Genomic DNA, 10,059 nt, shown 5'->3' with positions numbered 1-10,059 from the left:
CTTATTTGTACGTAATTATATGTATTAGGGTGGGTCAAATAAACGAATGTTTTTGTTTGGCACTCGGAGAAACTGGTTGAAAGACCACTTTAAGAAAGGATCTTCAAGTAATTGTAAGTTCGAAGCGGTAAAAAACATTCGATTTTTTTGACCCACCCTAATATGTATACCATATTTAATATAGTATAGTATTTAATAAGTACATATATTTGTATAAAAGCATAAAATCATTTTCGAATTTTGAAAGTCCTTTAAAGTTGTACATAAATTATGAGGTCCCAAWTTGCTACATAGAAAATGTTAGAAGTTAGATGAAAGACTATCGTACTTTTAAATATTTTTTAATTTTAGTGTTATAACAAATGAACAAAATATTTTCTGCATAAAATTAGATATTTTTGGAAATGGTCTTCTTCGTACTTGGAGCTTTTACCCAATTTGATTATTGAAATGAGGTCTGTGCAATTAATTGCCAATTATTTTAATAAGATCTTAGCATTGCTAGTGGAAAACATAGACTTTTGCAATATGTAATGAACGAACCTTTAAGAAACTGTGCATTGTACTATATGAACTGAGAAAGATCAGCTGGCCATAGTTTTTGGAGCTTCAAAATGTTATTGCTGAACAGATACAAATATGTCGCTATATTCTTCTGAACGGTCCAGCTTTCGCAAGACCAAAGTTAAGACATCGGCATTAGATATAAGTACACGATGGTTTCTGGATTTTTTTAATGAAAAAGACCGGTTTGCTATTGCCCGAGTGTGATTTCCGTGAGTTGTGATTTATATTTGACCTAGCTCGCCAATATACTAGTATCTCTTATATAGAGAAAATTTACTTTAATAAGTAATTTGCTCTTAAAAGTAGGCAACCTAGGTATATACTATATACATATATGTGACATACTCTGCTAGAATAATTTGCTCCAAATATGAGGGACGCTGCCGAGCTTTCGAAAAGATAAACCTATAATTTGAGCGAACTAAAGTCAGGTTTCGGTGCGGTGCCATGACACAGATGGATATTCCCACTTAGAGATTTAACAGAGCGTTTGAAGCCAAAAACTCTAGAAGCCTTTAAGGGGTTACATGGGTTTACGGGTTTCAAAAATCGATTTATTTTATTGTCATATTAAATTCTGCAATACTCTTAGAATATTGTCCTAAATTTTCAAATTGATCCGAGTAACAGTTTCGGAGAACTTGTGCGTTCAAGGCTAGTTAGGCTGAGAGCTAAGTCTTTAAAAGCGTTTTTCTCGAAACTGTGATTTTGAAGATGGTTGGCAAGATTTCTGGAGAACAACTCAACCGATCTTCATGAAATTTTACATAGATCTTTGAGAAACAATTCTTAACGACTTGCACGAAGGATGTTTTCGATTATAACTATTTGAAAAAAAAATAAAATAAAATTCATTTAAATTTTAATTTTCTTGTTAAAATGTCTGCCAAAAATACAATTTTTAGTTAGGTTCTGGGTAACCAGAGTGAATACGGCCAAGGATTGTCAATTCGGCAGAGTTTACAAAATAATTTGAGGAATGTTTTCTGCCAGTACAGCAACCACAATAACGTCGTTTGCTTGGTCTTACTGTTTACGTATTTTGAGAACAAGATGAACTTCGTTGCGCATGGAACGCCAGCGTGCTGCTCGCGTTCAACAGAATTTCAATGCCACGATAGGGTTGATTGTTAAGCAACGCTACCCGAGTTTGCGCGAAGACCACTTGTATGGCATTAGAGTGTACGACTGCAATGGAACCTCACACCATTCTGAGCTCCATTTAATCGGGCGAAAGTGCATTTTACTACAAATCTTGATAAGACATCAAATCACATTATATTTTATTATTCTGGTTCGCTTTCAAAACCGCTTTTAAGGTGGCGCTCGGCTTGAGGAACAAATATCGACTTCATGTCACTTTAAGATTTTTTTTAGTATTGAAACATTTAGCAGGTCTTTATTTCAATAAAAGCACAATTAAAGTAGCAACAAAAATATTTTCTAAGTGAAAGACAAAAAATAACAAAACAAAAAATACTTATAAGCAAATCTACTCAAATACAGAAGCAACGAGGCTAATCAGTAGTGTAATGAAATTGAAATGAAATTCTATAATTCCAATTATTGGTGCATTGACAGGAGTTAGGAAGACTTCTAGTGCGAGATGAAAGCAGAAGACAAAATAATAACATTTGAAAAGCACAATTAAGTTAAGATATAGAGAAAATATATATAGGATTTCGTAATGCTAAAGCTGAACCGTGCCAAGGACATACAATAACAGTAGTACTATAATACAGCTAGGATAAACAGTTAAGCCCGTAAGATGAGCCAGCATATAAGAGTGGATGAAGGAATGAGTTGAGATTTAATGAATAAGTAAATGTTGGGATGAAATGGAACAGTGCGAAAGGCCAAAAGCACGCGCCACAAGCAGTGCAATTACTGCACCACATATGTTTTTACACAAATAAAATATTAGCAGGATTTGCCAAAGGCTGAGCAGACGGTTAACACAGCTACAAATGTACAAACAATAGCAAAGTGTTCAAATAGCGCGTGTAAATTAAGAGAAGAGCGTAAATTTTCATTCCGTGGCTGCGCAGTTGTAATTACGTGTAATCAATTACTTACCACAACAATTGCGATTACTTGCTGTTGCAATTTTTCTATATCCRGATTCGAGGGCGTGTTTATTTGCTTCAACTCATGCTCCATGGCTCTGTATGAACGAAAATAATAAATTGTACARAAAGAGTGTAGGAGAGATGAAGAGAGCGCAAAACGCGGCAGCAATAAATTTACTTTAATGTCTCCGGCGATATATTGTCCAAGTTCTGCAGTGTCGAYTTCATCTCGGTCAAGCGTTTAATTACATCTGCGCTGGTCAGCTTCATGTAGATCGTCTTTAGCTCGTCGATCTTCTGACGTGTGTCCTCCATGCAAGTTTGATCGCATGACTTGTTGTACTCTTCGTACAGTTCTTCGCAGCGCTGCAGYAGATCCTCAAATTCCAGGAAGCCCGAATTGCGATCTTGCATCTCTTGTGGTGATTCGAAGCGGCGTATCAGCTGATCAGCATGTTCGAAACATTCATCCAGTTCGTGCGCCAACTTAAGTAAGGTTTCGAGGAATGCTTTCGATTGTGTCACGTTCTCGCCGAGTGCGTTGTAGAGATGCTTTAGCGCGTCGATGCGTTGACTCAACTGTTTGGGCGAACGTGTGAATTTGTCCTCGCACACCTTGCGTCCGGTCTTGATTGTGCTCTCGATCTCTGGYTTAATTTCAGAGAGCGTGCGRTAGATTTGCTAGTGAGTGGTAATGAAAAATATAAAATTTATTAGAATTTGGTAAAAGGTGGTCAAAATTATTAGCATTATACGCAACAGAAAACTGCTGAAGGGGGATAGCTAAAAAGTACTACAAAACTTCATAATGCATCTGTAAACAATGTAGTATTTTAGAAGATTGAGTCTAAAAATATGTACTTAGATTATATGACGTAATACTCTGCATTGAATTTGAACAGTAAGCTTCGAAGTAACATATATATGAGGGCACAAAAATTCTCTTTTGATATTAGCAAGTTATTATATAGAAATGTAGGTCATTTCAATAGATGAACTTTCTTCTATCTAWACAAAGTAAAAATTGTGTCTTCAACCGTGTAAAATACATAAAGATTCTTTGAAGAAACCCCACATAAAATAAACCGGCTCGGCCTTCTTTAAGAACCTCGAGAACTGCGAACTCGAGAATCGCAAAGCCATTTGTCACATGTACACAGTTAAAGACTGAGGGTCTTGCCGTTAAAGCCTCCTGCCATATGGTGCGAATATTTACGACTCCTTCTCCCGTCGTTTCAACAAATACTCACCACACATTTCTGGTACTGCGCCTGAACGGTGTTGGGCCCTGCCGACGCTACGTCCAACACCAGCGTGGAGTGTTCGACTGCACGCAGCTCCGCCACAGCGCGATTTAAACGGGATTCGTACGCGGGTTGTGGTGCAGTGCACTTGTTTAACTTTAGCTGACAAGACTTAAAGCGCAGTTCGGTTAGATTAAGCTTCTCTTGCAGTCGGTTGGCGGCTTCAATCTTGCCATTGCGTGTGTGCTCCGCTATGAGRTCCTCGATCTCTTTGAARCAATGCTTTTTCGTCTCGAACTCTTTAACCAAGCGCTGTAATAAAAATATAGATTTTTAATTTCTTTTAATACTCTGAGRCGAGCTCAGCTACTACCTGAAAATCATCSGGCAGATCCTCAATGGTAACATCGTTCTCCATATGTTCGGTCAGTATCTCGTCGACACGTGTTAGCCAAGCCTCAAACTGTACAATACACTTCTCGGACTGTTCGGCCTCGCTCACCTCTTTCTCCAGTATTTCGGTGCGTTGCTTGGCGCGTAATTGCAGCTGTGTCCAACGCTCCACAATACCATCGATTTCGGTACGTATCGAACTCGCCATAAACTCATGTTCAATTAGCTCATTGCCAATTTCTTGAATTTTCTCCAACCATTCGTCAGAGTGTGCACGCAGCACATTTTCGAGATCCTTAAAAAATTAGTTACATAGTTTAAATACTTATAATACGTACGCACAATATAGTTACATCAAGTTCCTCAATGATCTCCTCTGCGTCTGCATTCTCTGGCGTACTGCCTATCTTATTCTCCAACCGGTCCAAATAACCAGACTCGGAAACCATGAATTTTTTGAACTCGCCCAATTGTGTAGATATGTGCTCCAGTAAAGCGGTTTTCGCATACACCAGTGCCGTTACCTCGGTCCAACGCGCGCTCAGACGTGTAAATTTCTTCGGCAACTGTGTGTACTTGCCGTCCACTTCCTCACCTGTGGTCTTYAGTTCATCCATTTGCAACAACAGCTCGCCGCCTAAGTCGTTCAACTCGCGAAAGCCCACAGACTCACGCTCGCAAGCCTCTTTGAGTGTCTGAAATTTGCTCTTAATTTGAAAGAGCTCATTGGAGTTGTTGATCTCCGATATTTTCGTCTTCGGCGTATTTTGTTCGAGCTCATTCAGCCAAACTTCGGTCTTGGCCAAACGTTCGAGTACTTCTTCTGCTTTGTCCAGTACTTGCGTGCGTTTCAAGGCCTGCCCCTTATGCAAATCTTGCACTTTTGTAAAGAACTCGTTAAGCTCCTTGATTTGCGAYAGCAAATGTTCTCGATGTGCTGGCTCCGCATCCTTTATGAGTATCTCGCTGAAATTGCGGGCGCTTATCACATCAATCTCAATCTTACGAAGCTCCATATTCAGTTGATTGCTGTCTCCCACAGCGGGTTGTGTGAGCTGCTCTGGGCTTTCGATATCGTCYGGCTTGAACTTAGACTCCAACTTACGCAACACATTCAATATGGCATTATACTCTGCGTTGAAGTGATTAAGATTCTCAATTGCCGTCGTTTGTTTGATCACGCGCTCGTTGAGCTTTTCCGGTATTTTAGCCCAATTTTCCGCAAACTCGGTGTTCACTRCATCTGGTCGTTTTTCGCAGACATATTCGTAGTCTGCCTTCAATTGTTCTAGCTCATCGACGAGCTCATTCAGCTGCTTCTGTTGCGCTTGCATTGGTGGCAGTTCGGTGACTATCACTTTAACCCCAGACATTTTCGACATGAAATCTTCTAAGCGCAGCAACCGCTCATTGACTTCATCTAGTCCACCCTTATCTTGTATCAATGTAATAATTGCGCGTTTCATGTCGTTCCAACTCTCGTAGAAAATACTGAAATCCTGACGCCATTCTTGCAAGTCTTCGCTCAGAGTGGCTGTGATCTCTTTAGCGTCGGCAATTTCGCCAGACAGCGATTCCATGTGACTTAAACGCTGTTCTAAATCGGCCTTGYTCGCCGACTGCGAGTGCTGCTTATACCAATCACGCGAGTCGGCCAGCACCAACTTGAAGCCAGTCAAGCTGTTGTAGAACTTTTCCTTGGCTATGATTTGTGCTGTCTCCGACTTCTGTTCAATGATATGCTTTTTGAGTGTTTCAAAACGCTCATCAATTTGTTTGATTTGCGTGGCTTCCATTATTAAATTTCGTTTSACTWCCTCCTGCTCACACACTTCGTACAGTTGCTTCAGCTCGCTGCTTAGCGCCGTRCGTTTGGCGACCTCCTTCTCCAGCGCAATTAGCATTTCGCTTTGATTGCGCAAACTTTGACGATGCACACTCTGCAGACGGTCCTCACAATCTTCTAGGAAGTTGCATGCTTCCATTATGCGAGCCGTAAGCAGATAAAAATTATCCGAACTCCGTAACTTACGTTTCTTATTGCCTTCCGGTGATTCTACTACTTGATAGACGGTGTCTGGTGACGGCTGCAACACATTTATATTTTCTGCACCTTCRTTCACATCTTCATTTTCTTCGCCAAATTTGATTAGCATTTGGAAATCCACCCARCCATCCGGTCGCACCACACGACTRTAGTCGTATGACGCACGATCACGCCCGAACTTGAAGCCTTTCGCCTCGATGCGGTCGGTTTGTACTTCAACAATCTGTTTAAGCGCATCCAGACGGTCCTCGAAGCTCTCTAATTGCATGAGCACACGCTCACCTTGATCGTCGCCCTCTTGCAGTGAAGCCGCCACCATCTGTCTTAAATCGATGAGGTAACGCTCCAGTTCCAACAAATCTTTGGCGCAATAGTTTAGGTCGTTCATACGCTTCGTAATGCCACCTAAATCGGTTACATCTTTGCTTTCCATTGTCTTCAAGTCTTGTTCGCGTACATCTAGCCAACGATAGATACATTTGTATTGCTGCAACTTCTCCATGCGCAAGTCACTCCACTTGGACACATGCGACCAGCGTTCGCCTAGCGCTGACAACTTATCTTCAAGATCATTGAAATTGCCCGACTCATCATTTACAATCACCACCATATTACTAAGGCTGTCAACCAGCGCTTGCTGATTGCACAGATCGTCTTTCAACTGSCGCCCTTCGGCAATTTGTTCTTGCACCGCCGGCAAACTCGGTCCAATATTGGTCATATGCGAGATGCGATCTTCAATATTGGTGAGGAAGAGACGCAACTTTTCGATCTGTTGCGATTGAAATTCGGCGAGGCGTGCCAATATCTTCGACTGCACATCGAGCGCTTGCAGACGCAAAGTCTCCCAGCGTTCGTTGAGCAATACCATCTGCTGACGTATTTCGTTCTGATCTTCGGTGGTAAGACCGGAAGTCTTTTGCGATTCATTGATCAAATTCGAACCCTCTTCGAGCGCTTCGCCCACGTACTGCTGATGTTCGGTGAGCTTCAACATGAATTGCTCGTTCTCGTGAAACTGTATTTTAGCACTTTGAAAGTCAATCGATTCGGGCAGCTCACGTGAGAGTATCTGCTCATCCTCCAACAGCAGCGTGAGCACCGCTTCCAAAGCTGCTTGATAGCTCGTTATCTCGATGGATGCATTCGTGGCKGTGCTCATGGGTCGCGATTTGTCATTCGCCATGCGAAGATAATCTAACGGTTTGCTCTCATCCATGCCGATATCCATAATGCTGTGCATAGTATCGCTGCTGTACTTCGTCGACTTCACTGGATCCGAAYTGCTGACCGGCGTACTGCTCAAGTCAGAGAACACCTCCTCGGCGCTATCCAACGGCACTTCGTCGAGATCGGTGATATTTGTGTTGRTGTTGCTGCGCGTCGGTGGKAGCGCCTCCTGCGCCTTCTCGTCGAACAACACTGCCTCRCCAGCACTGTCACTACGTTCACGGCTRCGAAGCGATTCCATGGCATGATACAGACACATCACATACATYTGTATCGACTTGTTGTCCGGCTTGTGGGTGTGCACGTCTTCGGGATCGAGTAATTTCTCTATCTTAAAGTATTTGTGCGCCAAATCGAAYGCGGTACGTAGACGCGCCAACGGGTGTTTTGTGAGCGCTGCGCTCAAATCGATATCCTCGAGATGCGCATTGAGCACAATGAGAAACGCCCTACCGTCGGCCCAACTGCTGGAGAAGTCATGTAGCTGCAGCCCATATGGTTCGGTGAATTGACGCGCCCATGCCAGCAGTGATTTCTCCACGCCATTACTCGACTGACTCTTCACCAGGTTTTGSCCGTTAAACTCGAGCGCTATGAGCCAAATCAAGCCGAGCGTCAATTTCGGATTGCCAGCGACTATATCATCACTGGATATGTTCACCAACTTGACACCATGCTCTTGTATCACTTGGATTACTTTGTTAATATTATTGATGTGATGTACGCGCATGCGACCGCGTTCTGGTTTCTAAGCGAGGAGAGGAGAAAATTAGAAGGGACAGGCATTAAAATTCATTTCATTTGAGGAAGTGAAGTGAAAGTACGTAAGTGGGTTTGCATAATGGCATGGCACGTGAATAAAAATAGAAAGCAAGGAAATATACAAAATTAATCAACAACAACAACTTTGCAAAGATATATTCTGCACTCAAAATTGCATAGCTTGCAACTAGAAGCTTCTCAAAGTTTCCTATGCTATTCAATTTGTTCTCCCCTCTCTCGGTCATATGTCTCCTCGCACCAMCATATCACACACTTTGCCACCTGTCACTCATTATTTATCTATAATTTGTACACACGCAAGTCCTTGACTTTGCAATTCGTTATGCCAGCTCCACGACCCTTCCTATCTTCTCTCCCACCATCTCTTRTTCGATTTACATTTCCGTTTCCTCATACTCGACTGGAAAATTGACATGCAAGTCATACATGTATGTATGTATGTATTTGAGGTCATGAGAGCATTTGGAGACCTTAGTTCACTTCTTCTTCTTCTTCACTTACATTTTGTTAATTCTAAGTATCCTTCTCTGCTGAGTAAGCAGCTAGAGATATGTGAAATTAAATTTATTTTCWCATTTTCTTCTTGCATTTCGCAATTTTAAACAAACTTGTAGAATTTTTGATATCTGCGACTAGTCGATATACTCTAACGGTAATAATTTAATTTCCCACGTCAGCCAAAATTATGCTTCTTCTCATTTTCGTCAATGCAGATAAATTGTATGAACGCTAATTTTAATTTAGATACCTAAGGAGACTGAGAGGGAATTCGTTTTTGAAAAGTAATCTGACAGACGTGATATTTGTGTTCTTCAGTTACGATGGGAAGTCCGTAGGATTTTGGGATGAGAGAGCAGGGGAGATGTCAGCTTTATCAGCGGTGGGTATTTGAGCAATGAATTATTACATTTCGGAACTAACATAGCTTATATTGCGTTAAGAAAGCTCTCATGGATTTACTTTGAAAGCAAGAGCACAATAGAACAAGTAATAAATTRTAATTTTTTGTACCGTGTTCTTGATCTTATTCTACGGATACTACCCAGCTTTGGTTTCGTGTCTTTCATGATCATTGTCTGCCGACATGTGAGCGGCGAAAGCTTGTCGYCATCTATTCAACAGTTCTTAGCATTTTTCTGTGCGTTGACTGTTCTCGTGTTATGTTGTTTAAATTATTTGTAAGCGAGTCGCTTTGTCGATATCCCCTTTCGTTCCGGCTTTGGATCTGTGGATATATATCCAGTGAGCTCAGCAAAAACCAGACCTTGTGCGACTTTGCAGTCCTTCTGACCCATAGTGAACTGTAAACTACTTGCTCTTAACAAAGCAAAATTGTGGCAATTATGATGCCCTGACCACTCTCCCCTTGGTTCCCACACGGTACGGCTAAATATTTTATCGGGCTCCCTTTGTCAAAGCTGTATACTTTGTATTATATACAAAAACCTTATAGAGGAAGGAGGTTAGGAATCATTTTGTCTCCTTCTTTTTTATTGRCCGCCTTTTGCCAGACTGAGATTGAAGTATCTCGGTAGACATGCTTTTAGCGAACCTGGCAAAGTGGCTGGGATTGTTGTAAACCTCCTCAAACAATTTGGGGTAAGCTCAAAACACTTCCTTGATGAGAGTCGGGGATCCATTTCAAGCAGTTTCTTGTTAACGCAAAGGAGAAATGCCTGTTTAAGTGAGATCCATCGATTTTGTATCAACCCCACGATTTAACCGA

The 10,059-nt window shown here is 41.5% G+C and overlaps 1 protein-coding gene across 1 annotated transcript in view; it reads right to left on the bottom strand.

Annotated features, from left to right (window-relative positions):
• LOC108968144 (dystrophin, isoforms A/C/F/G/H) overlaps positions 1-10,059 on the bottom strand; it is a gene marked incomplete at its 3' end in the record, with an annotated part of 344,088 nt that overhangs the window by 282,550 nt on the left and 51,479 nt on the right. Inside the window, 5 exon segments of the mRNA XM_018931935.1 lie at positions 2,644-2,731; positions 2,815-3,317; positions 3,887-4,192; positions 4,254-4,568; positions 4,627-8,298. Of these exon segments, the coding sequence (XP_018787480.1) occupies positions 2,644-2,731; positions 2,815-3,317; positions 3,887-4,192; positions 4,254-4,568; positions 4,627-8,298 (4,884 nt within the window).

The sequence above is a fragment of the Bactrocera latifrons genome, unplaced genomic scaffold (assembly GCF_001853355.1).
Source record: "Bactrocera latifrons isolate USDA-ARS-PBARC rearing strain unplaced genomic scaffold, ASM185335v1 scaffold_204, whole genome shotgun sequence".
In the NCBI taxonomy this organism is placed as follows: domain Eukaryota; kingdom Metazoa; phylum Arthropoda; class Insecta; order Diptera; family Tephritidae; genus Bactrocera; species Bactrocera latifrons.
The sequence above is the reverse complement of the archived record's forward strand: the minus strand, read 5'-3'. Positions and strand labels throughout refer to the sequence as shown.